General features: G+C 37.0%; 1 protein-coding gene across 1 annotated transcript; it reads right to left on the bottom strand.

The window, feature by feature from the left end:
- Positions 1 to 601: 601 nt before the first annotated feature.
- Positions 602 to 18321, bottom strand: LOC150075129 (calexcitin-2-like). Its single transcript, XM_090388374.1, has 7 exons — positions 18082 to 18321; positions 13786 to 13891; positions 10772 to 10824; positions 6449 to 6586; positions 2298 to 2403; positions 1562 to 1659; positions 602 to 715 (listed from the first exon to the last, which is right to left on the bottom strand). Exons 1-7 carry the CDS (start codon positions 18319 to 18321, stop codon positions 602 to 604), a joined length of 855 nt encoding a protein of 284 aa, XP_090244500.1.
- Between the last annotated feature and the right edge of the window lie 1317 nt (positions 18322 to 19638).

Here is a 19638-nt window from a genome sequence, read left to right as displayed (position 1 = left end):
CTGCATACATGAAACGTTGTTTGTTAATTTTGCTGTTCTTGATAGCTGGCGCCTGAATAATGTCGCTTCAAGGTTGTCAAATTTCAATGTCAACAAAAACTTGAAATAGTAATAGAGGCATGTGATGCAAAAAAGCAAGCATATGACTTTTTGTGGCATCATCCAAAAAAAAAAAAACCCCGCGAAACTTCCTGTTTTCTAATGTTAATTAAATAAGAAAATACTGGGTGTGTGAATGGTAAGAAGACGTAATGGAATTAAAACTGTTATGCCTTTTGTGAAGGAAAAAAATTATATTTCTTATTTATTTCTTAAATATTTCAATTTATTTCTTATCCAACCAAATTTTTGAGAGTTCATACATAATACAAAATCTGTAGTTAACACAAAACACACTAAGGAAGTACAGTATTTTCTGTATATGGCTTTCAGAATTCTCCATAAAAAGAACAAAGGGACTAGAAAGGATGACCAGTAGAATGGGGAAAGAGCAAAGTTTTTTTATTTCATATATAACATTCAATCGTTGTAAATTGTCTTTTTATTAGGGTAAGAGGCTCACGACGGTCAGCATAACTTAGTTTCGAATCTCAGTACAGAATCAGAATTGCAGCCTTCCCGAAATGAAGTTTCCAAGAGCACATGGATCATCGGAATAGAAATATTCAGCAGCCAATTCGCAGAAGTAAACGAAATCAAGCTTCTTGGTATAGTTCTGCAATGAAAGAAAGTCAAAATCTTCTTTTAGAATTTAGAACATTAAAGTTAAGTTGTATATGTGGCCAGGGCAGTATCAAGACAAAAGGAGGAGTGGGAACAAGAAAATTTCCCCCTTCCATTACGTGAAAAGTCCCAACAATTATTTCGCCGCTATCCAATTACGAAAAGTCCCATTGAGATTAATTTTGCGCTGCTCCCGAGGGCTGGTTCTTGGATGTGGTTGCTTCCACCTTAACACGGCCCTGTGTATTGATTTACATTGATTAAATATGTTCTCTAGTTCTTTGAAATTGCTATAAGCTAAATAAAATAAGCAAAAGATTCAGTAACCAGAACGTTTCAAATTTAATTATTTAATTGCATCACGAATTTAAACAAGTACACACAAACTCACGTATATGAACACATATTATGGATAAGTGAGATATATTCTTCTGACTTCAAAATAAGACAAAGTTCTGTGAAAGAATCTTCAACTGATTTCTTATTTCGGAATTAAAAATCAAAGTAAACAGTAACCATAACGTACAATAGATATTCAAAACACAAAAAGAAGTGGATAAATCCTGATATAGCCATTATCAAATGAGTAGAAAGAAAGTTGAAAGGATTTTAACTGTATAACTTAAACATTAACAAGTTACGAGATTCGAACCAAGTTTAAATGTTGCTAGCATAACTTTAATAATGCTTTCTCTCTAATGTTTTGTTTTTAATTCTCTGAAACCATTACTGAACGTCTATATTAGTCCGAGAAATTCTTTTGTGTATTCTTAATTACATTTTCCAATAAAAATGTAAAGAGACACCGCAGATTAAAAAATAAGATAACTGTATTTACCTCTGTAAACATGATGAAGCATTGTCTTGACTGTCTCTCTGGAATTCCAAAATTCTCGAGGATGAAAGAATATTCTTCAGAGTCCACTTCTCCATTACCTGTAAGAGACAACTTGAAAAAAATAAAAGGCTTAATAGCCGGAGAATAGGATTAATTTTATTGAAATAACAAAAATAATAAAAGATATTGATAATCTAAAAGGTGTGTTTTATTTTCATTAGTAATTTTTAATTTTATTGAAATAACGACAAAAAACGTATCGATTTTTCTTAATCTAAAGATGTTTTTTGTTTTCATGATGAAGTCTTTTTTACTTCAAAACACTGCATTGTGATAACTGATACATAATTAATTTTTATTAACTTGTAATTGCTGAAACATTTCATAGGCTATAAGCGTAAATTTTATCCAATTAAACTGCAACATAGTTTACAATATAATAAAATTTCATTCAATCTAATACAAAATATAATTATAAAACTGTTAAGAGAATATGGTAGAGGTGTTCACCAACTCTAATATTTGGTTTGTCTTATTTGGCACAGATATGCCTGTTTGGATATTTTTTTACGAATTTCTCTTGATAATGAAAAATGGTTAATATGCAAGTAATATTCTAAAATAAACTCATATTCCTTTAAGGAATATGAGTGCACAAGGTCTGAACTATATCAGATTTTAGTGGTACTACAAAACGTGAAACGATGCATTGGTAGCCTTTTCAAGATTAACTTACCTGTTCTGTCATACATATTAAATCTGTACCATAAATAAGTTGTAAGCCATTCAGGAAGACCGGCATTTTTGTTCAGCACAGGACCTAGATGTTCCCACATTCGAACCTGAGAAAAAAAGAAGACCCTGTATTTGTTTTTTAATGAAATAAAATTCTGCTTTCAGTGTTCAGTGTTAAGAGATTAAAGAACATATTTGTCTTTTTATTACTGTGAATTGCATCAAGTACTTTTTAATTCTCAAAACTTACAACTGAAGCAACAACCGCCGGTCGAAAATTTTGGAGAATAAAAATTTTAAGCACACAAAAAAAGGTCAGAACACAGAGGAAGGCTCGCCAAATTTTAAGATCGTTTCAGGCGACGAAATGAAATCTTTGACTCGTATTGAAGCTATCCTGCTTGTGGGGGCACAAGAGTAAATCACTGTTTCTTAAACATTTAGCAACGAATATGATAACCATCACAGAATCTAAGATATTAACCTGACGGTGATCTAGGGAAATAGGAATAAGTTTCAGTTTCATTAATGATATAATAGATGACGCAATAGAAATTAAAAAAAATATATGAATAAATATACACTGTCCTCTCAAATGTGTCCTCTCTAAACAGGCACCAGCAATTTCGAAAGAAATGGGAATTTATAACGCTTGGGCCCATCTTTGTTACAAACGAGAGTGCCGACTTTCGTAGAAGACGTTCAGCTAATCCGCAATAAGGACCAGCTAGAATTTAAACGAATTCCTTCTTCAGTGCAGTCACTATCTCATAAATCGAAGTGGGTCGTGCTAGCTTCGTCATGATTCTGGATTCTATCTGATTAAGATCAGTACTCTAGAACAGCCATGCTAATTGTAGAATTTAGTTCTCCTCAAATCACATATATAAAAACTTGGCTTTGTGGGACAGTATTATCATGCCGAAGCATGAATGGTTCTACAGAATTTTTAAAGAGCAGGCATCATTGAGTTACCCAATGTCCATATACAAGCACTTATGGCCAATGAACACTTTTGTCACTATATCCAACCTGTCTAAAAAGACCCATCCCACATTATGGCGTTCCTCCTCCGAACTGTATTGCGGGGACGATGTACTTCAATAGATAGCGTTCTTTGGGCATTCTCCAAGCCATAACTCAAGTTGACGCTAAACACTGCGTAGCGCAATTTGTGATATTATAAATCACTTTCCGTTGTTCTACAATCACTGAAATATGAGGGATCATATTCCACTACTCATTAGCAACCATACTATGCAAAGATCGCTCTCTCCCCTACGATGCAACATCAGCGACTTGCCACCGTAGCAGGTTCAATACGGTGGCGGACCATTGAAGTGTGCGGATCTAGAAGTATCATGTTTTAATCACGAAGGAACACTCTTAAACTGACATTTGAAGCTCCTAATGTGACGTTTTGTAAGGGCCTTTTCAAGGATGATTATCCTTTACAGCATTCGCTGATCAATATTAGTCCATTTCCTGTCCAGTTAGCCCTATTTGACTGTAGCCCAACTGTTATATTACCATCGATCTTCCAACCTTTGACAACTTTGGAAGGCAAAAGTAACCATCTGCTATATCATACACTGAAAAATAATTTACGTGGTGACCTCTAAGAAAAGTAGTGATTCTTCATGCATTAAGAATCTGCAGATTAATGAACCACTAGGTGGCAGTGATCACAGTGTTCTGAAGTGGGAGTTACTCAAAGAAGTAACTACCATTAGGGGTAAAGGGAAGGGGTATTGCTTTCGTAAAGGTGACTACGATGGACTGAGACAGTATTTAAATTCTATACAGTGGGATCAACTGATGATGTTACCAACAGCAAATTCAAAATGGGAAGCATTCAAAGAATTTATCTTGCAAGCTACTAAGCTTTACATACCAACTAAGAAATACTGTTCAAGGTTTAGGCCTAAATGGATGTCAGATGAACTAATGAGGCATATGGCAGAGAAGAAAAATGCATGGGATACATACAAATTAACATGTGACACAGAAGCCTATGATAGATACAAGTTGATCTGTAACCAAGTTACAAAGGAGGTTAGGCAGGCGAAGGCAGATTACGAGAGATCCTTGGCAAGGGATGCAAAGAAAAACAGCAAAGAGTTCTTTACTTATGTAAACTCTAGAAGGAAGGGGATGAATCAGATTGGTCCACTTGATATCGATGGGTCAACTGTTGATGACCCTGCTCAGGTAGCTAACAAACTAAATGAGTATTTTGCATCGACATTCACACATGAGGAGTTATTCAGCGAGGGGAATGCCAGAGGTGTATTCAACTCTAGCAGTAAGCTAGAGAATCGTGTAATAACTGAGAGTAAAGTGGAGGAGAAATTGTTGAAGATGAACACAAGAAAGGCACCTGGGGTGGATGGGATCTATCCAGTTATATTAAAGGAGGCAGCAAAGGAAGTAAGCAAACCCTTAGCCATAATTATGAGAGCTTCCTTGGACTCAGAGGAGGTACCCATGGACTGGAGATGTGCAAATGTGACCCCAATTCACAAGGGAGGATCAAAGGCTGACACAAGTAATTATAGACCTGTGAGCTTAACTTCTGTTCCAGGATAATTAATGGAGGCACTGGTTAAAGAAGCACTGCAGGATCATCTAGAAAAGACTTCAGTTATAGCTCGGACACAGCATGGTTTTGTTAAGGAGAAGTCTTGCCTGACCAATTTGATTGGATACTATGATGCAGTCACAAAAGAACTGGATGCAGGGAATAATTTTGATATTATATACTTGGATGTTAGAAAGGCTTTTGATACTGTTGCACATGGAAGACTGCTGCACAAAGTGGAGCAGTGTGGCATTGGAGGCAAATTGCTGCTATGGATAAAGGGGTGGTTGAGGGGGAGAAGACAGAGAGTGGTAATCAATGGACACTGCTCATCGTGGACTAATGTTATTAGTGGAGTCCCTCAGGGTTCAGTATTGGGTCCTTTATTGTTCTCTGTATTTATAAATGATATTGATGATGGTATATCAAGCTTAATGTCCAAGTTTGCAGACGATACGAAGGTTGGCAGGGTTGTCAAGGACACTGCTGACACTATGCTGCTGCAACAGGATCTGGAAAGGTTCAGCAGATGGGCTGAGAGGTGGCAAATGAAGTTTAACATCGACAAATGTAAAGTACTACATATGGGAAACAGCAACCTCAGAGCAACGTATCAACTCTGTGGTACTACACAGACAGTGGTAGAGAATGAAAGGGACCTGGGGGTGGTTGTGCAGGCAGATATGAAGTTCTCTGAGCAGTGCAGACGGGCTGCAAGAGTAGCTCATGGTGTATTGTCAATGCTATATAGGAATTTTTCTAGCAGGGATAAGGAGGTGATTATTCCCTTGTATAAGGCAATGGTCAGGCCACACCTTGAGTACTGTATACAGGCCTGGATGCCTCATTTTAAGAAGGATGTAGCGCTGCTGGAACGAGTACAGAGAAGGGCAACAAGATTAGTGAATGGAACAAAGGGGTGCTCTTACGAAGAAAGGCTTAAGATTTGCGAATTACAGTGTCTGGAGACTAGGCACCAGCGAGGAGATCTGATAGAGCTGTACAAAGCCTTGAATGGTTTGAGCATGCTCAATGCTGATGGGATTCTTCCTCTCGCTCAGAATAATCACCTGAGAGGGCATAAGTTCAAATTGAGGAAAGGCAGATGTTGGATAGATGTGCGGAAATTTGCCTTTAGCCAGCGGGTGGTTGGTAGGTGGAACAGACTTCCATCCCTTGTCGTGGAAGTTGATAGCCTAAATAAGTTTAAGGCTCAGCTGGACAGTTATTTCGAACGAACAGACGGGTGAAGTGGAAGTGGTTATTTTTTATTTATTTTTTTTTTACTTTATTTTTTTTTTTGGCTGGTGCTGCATAAGCTTGCTTTCTTGCATCAAATGCCTCTACTAATGCTAATGCTAATGTTAAAAACATCTTGGAACTACGTAAAATGTAGAATCTCAGGCTACTGATATTTCTTGCATGTTTTCATATTTGTTACTTATGCGTATGCTCTTCGTTACTTTCAGAGGTGGAATGGGGGGGTTGAATATTTTTGAGAAGTTGTGTATATGGAATGATAGTAAAAGGAAAAAAAAAAACTATATATATAGTTCATCCAGTCTCCTTACCCATTCGTCAGAGGATAGTCTGCCATCTTGATCAGAGTCTGCTTCTGCTAATAAACAACTCCAAATAATTTTGTACACTTCTTGTATCTTTTCATACTTTTTGGATCCTGGTTTCCAGCCATTTAGTTTGCATATGAACTGAAAGCAAAAATAAATTATATTGATCATTTAATTTGTCAGGATGTATTCATGTTACATGTTGGTAATTAACATTACCAACAATAAAAATCATCTTGTGTATTTATTTCTGTTTTTAAAAGTAATTATTCATAAGTGCAAAATATCCACTAGAAGGAGTTATTTTCACCCAGCTTTACCTTCTCTTATTGGAAGTGATATGAATTTATGTAGTTTAATATATATTGGTGTACAATGGCAACAGAAAGCGCAAGACAGCATTTGCTGGAATCTTCTGGAGGGGGCATTCATCCTGCAGCGGATCGACCCAGGCTGAAGATGATATATTGAATGTTCTAGACGTGAATTTGTTAACATGGCTGTCAGTAAAAGAACCTGCTCTCTAAATGGGATAAGTGTTATGCATTTAACGTATTCCTGTTTTCAATCCTTAATTTCTACGTCATGCATTTCACGCAACATACGAACTGTTTTTTTTTTTTACAGCAGCCGTAAAGATTCAAATTGGTCACTGGTAGGAAGTGAATTTGTTGAATATGTTGTTTATCGAAGTGATTAGGAATTTTTATTTTAGTTGTGTGAAGAACATACAAAATGGCCAAAGGACTTCGGAGGAACTAAAAAAGTTTAAGTGTCACTTTGTGGAAAGAAATGCGAGACAGTCTCGGCAAATTTATCGAACGCATTACATGTGAACATTGGCAGATCAAGGGACCCTTCCGCCTTCCCCATCATCCGACTCACAAATCAATGCAAATTTATTAAGCCTAAATTATATATTATTAAGTTAATGTATTCATTTACAGTGCCCATCCACTTAATATGAATGTTATTTAAAAAATAATATCTACCACTAATGTTTGATTTTTACTAAAAAACTTTAGGTCTCCGAACCTGTATCCAAGTTTGTTTTATTTTACGCACTGATACAACACGCATTTTCTTCAGATGTTTCTAGAAAAATGCTCATTTACGGTATATAAGTTATAATATTTATTTATTTACAGATATTTCTATTGAAAGCCCCCTCCCCCGTAAATTTTCCTGAATTCGCTATTAAATGTCTGGGAACGAATGAAATGCAGTTATCCGATTATTGGGACCATATGAAACCTAACATCTTCGGGAATTAAGGAGTCTTGAACTGAGAAAATACATTTATTTAAATCCTTAAAAAAATAGGCCTAATTGAGCTTGTTCTCTGTCCTCCAGGAAGCATCTGTTCAGAAAATTGAATAAACAAAGGCAAATGATTTTACAGCCAGTAGGATCTAAACTGCCTAGCTAATGCTATGATCTTAATGTTCACAGCAGAATAAAATTTGCTTTTGCAACGAGTTGCCTGATATTGCACTACTTTCCAAGAAACACAACAATCTTAAACGTTAAAATTTAAGATGGTTTTTATTCTTATTTAAATATTAAATACATTTTAATTCAGCTCTGTTGGTATCCTATCGGCCCAAAAAAAATTTATGTTCTTGTTGCTTTATAAACTTGGTTAGTTCAGTATGAAAGCTAGAGATTTTAAATCCTGTATTAAATCGAATGGCCCGTTTTATCAACCTATGCACTCAATAAGCCCTACTCAAACTTTAAAAAATAATAAAGTATCACTTTATATGATACCACTTGCATATTATACTCATCTTAGGAATTAGCGAAGCAGAACTAAATATTGTTCAGTATTCTATGCGAAAATTTTGTGTTTAATGTAGATATTTAACGTATAAGTTATACGTTAATCACATCCAGTTGTACTACTCGGTGAATAAAGCACTTTGAAATGGGAAATCTGCTGGTCACTTAACCTTCCATAAAAATTTCCGATCCCTATTTGGTAATATTTGGATGGAGTTTTAGCAGAAGAGATATAGTCCACTGAGTCAAATTGGAATTTATATCATTCAGGACTTAATGTGATGTTCCCATCCACTTTTAAGGCACACTTAACATTTAATTAATCTCATCTTGTCAAAAGGTAGCATTTTTTAAAATTACTATTCATAGTTTAATTTCATACGTTTTGCTTGTTTGTTTTTACGTTTGTGTTTTGTATAGTTTCTTGCATCCTGCTTGTCAGGGTGTAGCTTTAACTGCCTATCTTACTACTTACTATTTTATCTTACTACTCTGTGGCTTACATCATCGCAGGGCAAGCCGAAATGTTAAAGTAAGAAGCTAAGCTCTGAATTTACAAAAGCAAGGAATTTCTTATATTTTAATGTAAATTTAAAAAAAAAAATGTCTAAAATATTTATTGCTAAGAAATTAAAATTAAAAAAAACACATAAAATGTTACAATTATGTTAATTTAAATTATTAACAGTATTAGACCGTTTAAGTTATATGAAGTTTGGAGGTATATCTTGTCCTTTCTTATGTTTCTGCTGGGGACAAAAACATATGAAAATTACCTAATTAATGCAATAGTCTTAATGCTCACAGCAGAACAAACTTTGCTTTTCAACGAGTTGCCCTGATACTTCACTACTTCGAAACAAGTGCTATCGCCAAGAGGTTTGTTATTATTTGAAAGAAAGGAACTGCTGTGTTAGAAGAACAAATAAGTCCTGAAAGTGACTGTCATCTTTAAACGAATAATAAGAGAGTAAATGCTTGAAATATTTTTTTGAAAGAAGTGCAAAACCAGGGTCACGCTTTGTGAAGGAAAAGTTTATTCTGCAGTAAGAGATAACATCGTTTCTTTTTCTATTATGTTTGTTTGTTTATCATCTGCTGACTTTCCAAATTATTATTATTATTATTATTATATGGTGGAAGAAAGCCTGAGGCTTATGCTGCACCAGCCAAAAAAATTTCTCCGAGTTGCCCTGAGAGAGAGAGAGAGAGGAATCACCAAGAAAGAGAAGAATGATGATATCCAGCTCAGGACCCTGGGTGAGCCAAGCCCATACTCACCAGATGTGAGCCCCTGGGTAATTTTGCATACAACCAAACCATAGTTTTAGCCAAGCTCCAGTCACATTTGATTTCTTAACTTTCTTCCATACTGCTTCGTCCTTTCATGTAGAATGCATTAGGCCTACTAAATGGCGCTCAGATTTGGCGAGAAACGTTGCAACAATGATTCATTTTCAATCAACTTGGAAAACTTCTATTTGGTAGCAGCATGTTCTAAACAGTCTGGTTTCTATCCTATTAAAGATGAAAAGATGATCTGTGTTAAACGCAATAAGCAGTACGCTTAATGGAAAAGAAGAAGAAGAAGAAGAAGAAAAGGATATTCTAAAGAGACAGGCCAGAGCCAATCAGCAAAAAGCAATTCTGTCTTTCATACCTTCTAACATCAAGTTACTTGCGTGTGGCAGCTTGCCTTTCAACTCCTATAACGATGTAATCTGAAACTGGTTGGTCGTTGTTTGTTGTAGGATTTCAGGCGCATCAGCAACTTAGGCCCTATTGCGCCGTATATAATATGTCTGTAAACTGCGTGTGTTCTGTGGTCGATTTGCTGTTTTCTGGACGAAAAACCCGAATTTCCGGAAGAAACATTATGCAACCCTCGCCTAAGATCAGCTAACTCAGCCACGCTGTGAAAAAGGTCCATAAAAATTCCTTGCGGCATTGACAGGATTCGAACTCAGGTCTTTTACACACTGTGCAGGGAGAAATACCAACTATGTCACCCATCAGGGCGTAACGTAAAGTAAACGGAAAGTAATAAACCAAAACTAAGTCGAATTACTGAAAAAGTCAGAATAAATTAAACGGAAAATAAAAAGTGTATTTTGTAACTTTAATTATTAAAAAAATTAATGTTTAAAAATCATTAAATTTAAAAAAATTATTATTAAAATTAATGTAAAACATCATGCCAATGAAAGAAATGAGAATGAAAAGAATATATGCTAAAGAAATACAAAAATGCGTTACGTTACTCATACAGCAAGTTATTAAAAACTGTTTACTCTTTTTTAAACCGATGTTTAATCAGTTTTAAAATAATAAAAGAACGACAACAGTTTATTCATTTTTGTTTTGATATTTATGCAGTGAAGTTATTACATAAGTATAATAATCTTTTGCTAGCTGTAACCGTGGATTGAAAGAAAGGATTAACGGGATTCGGAATATTCGGATGCCATTGTATTTATGTAGCCTTAAAATTACCCATCAGCATTGCTAACATTATATGATTCGTTAGATTAGATATTGTCTTACCTCCCTAGACATGTGAAAATCCTTTTCCGTAATAGCTCCATCTTTGTTGAGATCTAAACAAAATTAGTTAACATTAAAACAGGAAATTTGTCGAACACTACCCATAAAAACAATTATTATTATTAAATTCCTTTATTTGTCCAAAATAATACATACAATATATCACACGAATAAAATTACTTATATTACTTACATCAGGCTGTTACCGAGGGGTTCTCCTGAATATAAAATATAATAAATTTAAATACATTTAAATTCGAGAATAAAAAAATAATAATAAAAGCTACGTTACAATTATTTAGTAACTTGTAATTTACGAAACACTTTTGCACACCAGTGGCTTTACATTAAATGCTTTTATCGATTTCCCGTTGCGTAAAAATAAACAATAATATAGCATAAGTGCCATAGAGGGCAAGGAAGCAACAGGCTTTTGCTGCACCGGGCCAAAAAAAAAAAAAAAAAAAAAAAGAAGAAGAAGTAAATAAGAGAAAATACATATTATGCGCTTCCCTCGTCACGTAGATAGCTATCCAGCTGACCTCTGACTTTCTTCACTGTCAGTCTCAACTATTGGTGAGAATTTTAGGGTTTCAGGGGAGAAAATTGGGACCACAGATTGACAGACTCAAACTGTTGGAATATTTATCTTTCTACAAACTACAATTCTACAGATTGTACATAATCTACAGGACATCACACTTTATTTATCTTTATTTAAAAATAAAGATAAATATTTAACTTTTTTATCTTTTTGGAATGCACCTTTTGAGTCAGACAATCTTGGAAAGGGGAGAATGACATTCTGACATATGGTTAAAAGGGTGCATGGGGCAAAAAAGGTTGACAACCACTGCTGTAAGTATATCATGGCAAAAATCCATGAGTTGTCCTGTTAGACTATCTGCACTGCTCAGAGATCCTAATATCTGACTGCACATTACCCCCCAGGTCTTTTTCATTTTCCACTACCGTCGATGTAGTACCGCAAAGTTAGTACATTAATCTGAGATTGCTGATACTTGTATGAGGTACCTTGCATTTCCCAATGTTAAACTTCAATTGCCATTTTTCTACCTATCTTCCTAATCTTTCTGATGTTGGTGCAGTAGCATACCTTGATGCAGTAGCATACCTCTGCTAACCCTTATTTCATCTGCAAACTTGGACATTAAGCCCGATATACCTTCATATAATTAATAAATAGCGAAAACAACAATGGGACCAGCATTTAACCCTAAGGTACTCCATTAATAACATTCATCTGCAAAGAGCAGTGTCCATTGATAATCACTCTCTGTCTTCTCCAATTCAACTATCGCTTTATTCAGTGCAAGAAATTGCCCTTAATACCACACTGTTCCTGATAGACTAGGCTATCACCGATTTATACAGCAGATATTTATGTGCAACAGTATCAAAAGCTTTCCAGAAATCCAAGTATATGATATTAAAATTATTTTTTGCATCCAGTTCCTTTGTGACCACATCGTAGTAATCAATCAAATTGGTCAAACAAGATTACCCCTTAACAAACCCTGCTGTGTTTGAAATATAATTGCGTCCTTCTATAGATGATCCTGCATTACTTCTTTTACCAGTGGCTCCATTATTTTTCGTGGAACAGAAGTTAAACTAACAGGTCTGTAATTACTGGTTATCATCCTTTGATCCCCTTTGTGAATTGGGGATACATTTTCATTCTGTAGTCCATAGGGACCTTCCCTGAGTCCAAAGATGCTCTCATAATTATGTTTAAGGGTGCTTACCTCCTTTGTTACTTCCCTTAATATAATTGGATAGATCCCCTCTACCCCGTGCCTTTTTTTTTTTTTTTTTTTTTTTTTTTTTTTTTACGTTAAGCTTCAACAATTTCGCTCTCACTTTCTAAACTTCTAATTTGAGATTCTTAAATAAGAATCTAAAAATAGATGCGATGGAAGAATCCATTCTAACAAGCAATGGGCACAGTCGTCTTTAGCAAACACAAACATTTAAAGACAAAATAGAATCGAATCTGGACGGTTTTATTAGGAGACATATAATTAATAAATAAATTGATATATTTAAACATCACGATTTATGTATTTAAATATATAAATACATTTATTAAATACATGATTGACAATAACTGAGTTATTATCATAAAATGTACAGTATTTGTCCAAATTTTCTGAAGTTTTGAAGATAATGATTGTTTTTTGCAGTGCCCGCCCCCTGAGTCAAAATGGAAACACTGCAGGACTGCAAAGGGATGTGTCTATAATTCATATAAGATATGTCAGTTACCGATGTTTTATTATTTCGGCAATTTTTTTTTAGAACCATTTGAAACAATTTTTACTTTACGTTGAAGTTAATCCAAGCAGTGCTCCTCATGAGGTCACATCCTGGTAACCTATCAAAGGGTGATGTTCGTGAATGGCTCACCCAGTGCTGGCCACAAGCATGTTCAACCGGTTCAATCGAACAGGGCCCCGCGCTCAAATGATCTTAATAATAATATCATCCATGTCTTTTCCGCATTTCTATCAACGAGCCTACCACAGTCTTAACGTCTAATTACCCATATTATCATCACTGCAAGAGCTATAACATTTGAAAAAAAAATCACCATTAGGGCCCCGCAAGTAATTCTTGAACAGGGCCTCACAAATTTTGGGGCCGGCTCTAGGTTTACCTTATGCAGTATTCGTATCTTGCCCAACTTTCTTCGACTGACATCGAATAACTATAGCTCCGATTGAAGAGGCCGTAAAGAATTCTTCCAGACACCGCTGGATTTTAACCCGCACCTTTCCAAACGAATGATAAGTGGCAAAACTATTATATTCTCACGGAGTACTCAAAATTTGTTAGGGCAAAATATTAATGAATTAAAGGAGTGTGCAATTGAAATTCATTGCGAATCCTATTTTGGAAAGTGCTGCTTTAAGTTATTGAATACATTTATAAAGATGAATAGTGTATGTTCATATTTTTACAAATCGAAACAGTTATACAAAAATACCTACCAAAGAATGTGTTAAATTCATACAGCAACTTTTTTCTACGGAAGGGCGAAATTGTGTTCGGTGGCTTTCGATAGCTTGAATTTGCTCCCATCTCATTACTCAGATCCTAAACAAATAAAAATAAATTAATAAGCAATACAGCAACGCTTATCACTCCTTAAATTCTATTTCAAAAAGAATTTTGGAAAATCTTCGGCAGAAAGTAGAGTGCGCACTTTCAGTTAAATTTTGATTAAATTTTGGATAGATGTCCGGTTCCAACTGTGGAAGTTAAAAATGAAATCAATCTTGAAAGTAGAAAGATCGCCGGCTCCAGGTATTTTGTCACTCCTTTAAAACTATCTATTAAGATTCCTTCCTATAATTAAACTTGAGGACATTAAGTGGAATTATAAATAAATATATCTTTATTCCCACTTTACAACGTGAAGTATTCAATTAGTTTATTGGAAGGAGAGGACAATTATTACAGTAGACCAAAACAGTCCCAACAGCCTAATAAATTGGCTACGTTTCGGATTGCTGTGTTGGAATCCGTCTTCAGGGCAGGGTTTTTGGTTTTGAATAAGTATCTATCTTAAACCAAGAACCACTTAACCTAAACCAAAAAAATCCATGCCCGAAGACGGATGTCAACGCAGAAATCCTGAACACAGCCAATTTATTTGGCTATTGGTACTGGCTGGGTATATGGTAATAACTGTCCTCTCCTTCCAATAAACTAATTAAATACTTCGCATGGTAGAGTGTCTTTACTAAAACTATTTGTGACTAACATATCACTGTAGTTTTAATTTTAAACAAGTGTATGCCAAGAATTTTACACGAATTTTAGATGGCCGTCTCCAAGACGCTTGGGTGCGAACAAGAAAATTATCCTCAACGCAGAAAAGCATAGAAAAGTCACACGAAAGGCTTGTACAGTATTTATTTTACTGGCCTTGAGAGCTGGCATCATCTGGTTGCAACCACTTCAAGCGTCACATCCCTCAGGTCCTAACGTTCATAGGACGTTAGGACTATCGATAAAATTTAATTAAAAAATAAGAAAATCTGAAGTTCACATATCTGACATGAACGATAATTTTCGAGAGAGGGGAGGCGGTCCATATGTTTATTCTGGGAAATGTCTATGATTCTAAACAATATTACCATTGCTCACGTTTACAAATTCGATAATAATAAGCTCGTAATTTGGTAATGTGTTTTATTGATTTATTTTTAATTACATAGTTATATTTTAAATACAATGCACTGATATGCATATTATTGTGAGTTGCGTTGTGAATAAGGGAAAGAAGCGCTTACCATTTAATTTCCATATTTAGTAAGTGGATTCCAACTTTGGTGAATTCCTGTTTGCAGCATACGTATGTAGTATCGAATACTATTAACACTTTATTTTATTTTACACGCACCGAGCTTACTATAATCTTCTTTCAACACGCACTGCAACTAGTTTAAAGTTACTGCTTTATGGTTGGAGACAAAATATGTGGATCTGCAGGTGTCACGGTTTTAGGTTATTCACAGTTCGCTGATGTTTGCCCGTAAGATAGCACGCTTCGAATACTGTGGTAGTTCACCGTTAATTTTTTTTTTTTTTTTTTTTTTGCTTTGTTTTCCACAGTTATGAGAAATACTTTTTCAGTGCCATATGGCCATCGTGATTATTTCCCATCTCTAGTTTACTGTATAGTGAATAATCAATTTGACCTTCATTTCATGCCTACGTTTCCTGCTTTCAAAGAAATAAATATCGATATTAGTCTTTTCATTAGTTATGGAGAAATATACGCTGTTAATTGCGTTATTTATTAAAATAGAGCATAATGTTGAAGCACAATTTTATAAAAATATTTATGCATTCGTTTAGAAATTGTCAGAAAAAATTGTTATTGATTAGACTTTTCCTTATTGATCAATGCTCAGACATCTAAAATACGCATCGTATTGTGCAAAGTATCCGGATCCGAGGGGATCTGAATAAAACGAACTGTATCCGCCTTTCACATATTAGGAAGCAGCAGCCATTATCAATCTACTTCAGGATGGAAACTTCCTCGACACATTAGGAACAGCAACTCAAAATATCAAATATAAAGAACAAAGAGGAAGCGCAAATAGAAATAACAAATGAAAGAAATTGCATTCAGGCTAATAGTAAGCAGTTCAACGAAATATCGAAACAGTCGAGGCGTTCAGCTTAGCGACTTCCACCAGGGAATCATCATAGGATATTATTATTATTGCTCATATTATTTCTCCCTGATTGGGGGTTCCACCTTGTGACGCATATTGCTACCAAGTACACAGGATGGTTTTTGTTATGTCTAGTGTAACTGTTGGTCGGGGAACTCTGACTGTCCTACAGGTGTTCAAGATTGCGATTTTCTGGAGTTCTTGTAGGTGTTCGCTGGGAGATCTATTGCTGCTAGGCTGTTATGTAGGGTCTTTGCCTCGATTATCGGGATGGTCGTTACTTGTTTCATATGCCACATCTCTTTGATCTCCTGTCTTAGGTTCGTGTACTTCCTGACCTTCTCCTCATGGGTTTTCTACAGGTTGCCCGTGTTGGGTACCGCTATGTCAATCAGACAGGTAGCCTTTTCCTTCTTGTCCACAAGGATTATGTCCTGTCTGTTGTGCAGGATTGTCCTATCCGTTATTACGGCGCGGTCCCAGTGAACTCTCTGACTATCCTACAGGTGTTCAGGATTGCAACTTTCAGGAGTTCCTTGTAGGTGTTCGCTGGGAGACCTATTGCTGCTAAGCTGTTATGTAGGATCTTTGACACCATACCTATTGTTGACACGATGATCGGGATGGTCGTTACTTGTTTCATATGCCACATCTTTTTGATCTCCTGTCTTACGTTCGCGTACTTACTTATTTTTTTCCATATGGATTTTCTGGAGGTTGCCAGTGTTGGGTACCGCTAGGTCAATCAGATATGTAGCCTTTTCCTTCTTGTCCACAAGGGTTATGTCCTGTCTGTTGTGCAGGATTGTCCTATCCGTTATTACGGCGCGGTCCCAGTACAGTTTGTGGGTTGAGGTCTCTAGTATTGCCTGGGGTTTGTACTTGTAGTACAGTACACTTTCTTTGCCCAACTGGTATTTCCTTGCTAGCTTCTGATGTATTATCCTGGTAACCTGGTCGTGTCTATGAGTGTACTCAGTCTGGGTGATCATCTTGCCTCCCGCGGTGATGTGTTGGATCGTTTCTGAGGCCAGGTGGCATCACCGACATGTGTCATCTGACATTCCGGGCTCCTTTGCAATGTATTTTCTATAGTTCCTGGCGTTGATTACCTGGTCTTGGAAAGCCAGCATGAATAATCTTTCAGTCTCGGGGAAGAGCGTCCCGCTTGTGAACCATGCATTGGAAGCAATTTTATCTATGTGATCTTGATGGAGATCATTGTAGTGTCTGCCATGGAGTGTCTTCTCTGCCCATCTTTCAAGCTTCGTTTGTATCTTCTGGATGGGGTTAGACTCCTGGCTTACTTTGAGTGGAGTATACCGCTTGTCTATCTTCCTTATGGCTTGGTGGATTTCAGCTGTGTCTTTTGGAAGTAATCCTTCAGGTTAACTATCGCTGCCTTCTGCTGCTCAATGAGGTCTATCAGACCCCTTCCTCCTTCTTCCGGGCAATTGTCAGTCTCTCCATGGTTGATTTCGGGTGGTGTTGACGGCTGTTGGTCATCATTGTCCTTGTCTTTCTCATGATATCCTCCAGCTCGGTGTTAGTCCAATCTATGACCCCGAAGGAGTATGTGTTAGCACTGGGACTGCATAAGTGTTTATGGATTTAACTGTGTTCCCTCCATTCAGCTTTGCTTTCAGCAGGCTTCTGGGTCTCTGATTGTATTTGTCGGTCAGGGAGGCCTTAATTTCCTTGTGCTGTAACTGCTGAGCCTGAATCATCCCCAAGTATTTGTAGGCCTCTCCCTCTGCCATGGCTTCGATCTCTTTACCACGTTGTAGCTGGTAGTTTCGGTTGACTAATTTTCCCTTGCGCAATCCGTGGGTCTTGCATTTGTCTAGACCAAGTTCGATCCTAATATCATTGCTGAATTCTACGGTGATCTGGGGTAGTTGCTGAAGGTGCTTCTCGGTTCCCGCGTAGAGCTTGATGTCATCCCTGTACATCAGGTGGCTGAGGGTATACAGGTTCTTCCTTCCTTCTTTGAGGTTATATCCGTATTTGCTACTGTTGAGCATGGTAGATAGCGGGTTAATTACCAGACAGAACCACAATGGGCTCCGGGCATCTCACTGAAAGTTTCCTCACCTTATGGGGATTGCCTGTTTGTGACATTTTTTCTACCTTAATGGTGGTACTCCATTTTGCCATATTTTCTCTTAGGAACTTTGTCACTATCACATTGACTTTGTACATGTTCAGCTCTTCTATTAGCCAGTTATGAGGCGCGGAATAGAAGGCTTTTCTGTAATCGATGTAGGCTATTTCATGTTTCGGCGCTTCTTGCAGCTTGCTCCATAACCATCGATGGTTAATTGCTCCTTGCATCCTTTGCTCAGCCGCTTCAATCCTTTCTGCTATTCGGCCATTATGTTCTGGCTCTCCAAGTGGTCTGATATCTTCCTGGTTATGCAGCTGGTTAGGATCTTGTACATTGTTGGGATGCAGGTGAGTGGCCTATATTTCGCCGGGATTCTTGTATCATCGTCTTTAGGCTTCAGATATGTGATTCCTTGAGTGAGAAACTTCGGGATTGTCTCTGGGTGCCTTATCATTCTAGTGAACTGCTCTGCTAGCTGCTAGTGAGTGCAAGTGAGCTTCTTGTGCCCAGTAGTTGTGGACGTTATCTGTTCCTGGATTTCGCTTGTTGTGAGAGTTCATGATCATCTGTTTTACTTCTTCTTCTTCTTGACTCTCCCACCCTCTTATTTCTTGTACGCCCTTGGTTTTCTTGCGTTCTAGTTCTATAACAGGTATGGTAAAACTAGAACGCAATAATAATAATAATAATAATAATAATAATAATAATTATTATTATTATTATTGCTCTTATATTATTTCTCCCTGATTGGGAGGGTTCCACCACGTGACGGGTATTGCTACCAAGTACACAGGGTGGTTGTTGTTATGTCTGGTGTCATTGTTGGTCGAGGAACTCTCTGACTATCCTATAGGTGTTCAGGATTACGAATTTTTGGAGTTCCTTGTGGGTGTTCGCTGGGAGACCTATTTCTGCTAGGCTGTTATGTAGAGTCTTTGGCATCATACCTGTGGTTGACACGATGATCGGAATGGTCGTTACTTGTTGCACATGCCACATTTCTTTTATCTCCTGTCTTAGGTTCGTGTACTTCCTGATTTTTTCCCCATGGGGTTTTCTGCAGGTTTCTAGTGTTGGGTACTGGTATGTCAATCAGATAGGTATCTTTTTTCTTCTTGTCCACAAGGGTTATGTCCGGTCTGTTTTTCGGGATTGTCCGTTATTATGGCGCGGTGCCAGTACAGCTTGTGGGTTGGGGGTCTCTAGTACAGCCTGGGGTTCGTACTTGTAGTACGGTACACTTTCTTCGATCAACTGGTATTTCCTTTCTAGCTTCTGATGCATTATCCTGGCTACCTGGTCGTGTCTATGAGTGTACTCAGTCTGGGCGATCACCTTGCATCCCACAATGATGTGTTGGATCGTTTCTGAGGCCAGGTGGCATCGTCGACATGTATCATCGAACACTCCGGGCTCCTTGATGATGTATTTTCTATAGTTCCTGGTGTTGATTACCCGGTCATGGATGGCGAGCATGAATCGTCCAGTCTCGGGGAAGAGCGTCCCGCTCGTGAGCTATGCATTGGAAGTAGTTTTATCTATGT

This window comes from Mastigoproctus giganteus, chromosome 14, assembly GCF_048544385.1.
Source record: "Mastigoproctus giganteus isolate SK-2022 chromosome 14, ASM4854438v1, whole genome shotgun sequence".
Taxonomy (NCBI): Eukaryota; Metazoa; Arthropoda; class Arachnida; order Uropygi; family Thelyphonidae; genus Mastigoproctus; species Mastigoproctus giganteus.
This window is presented reverse-complemented; position numbering and strand designations above follow the sequence as displayed.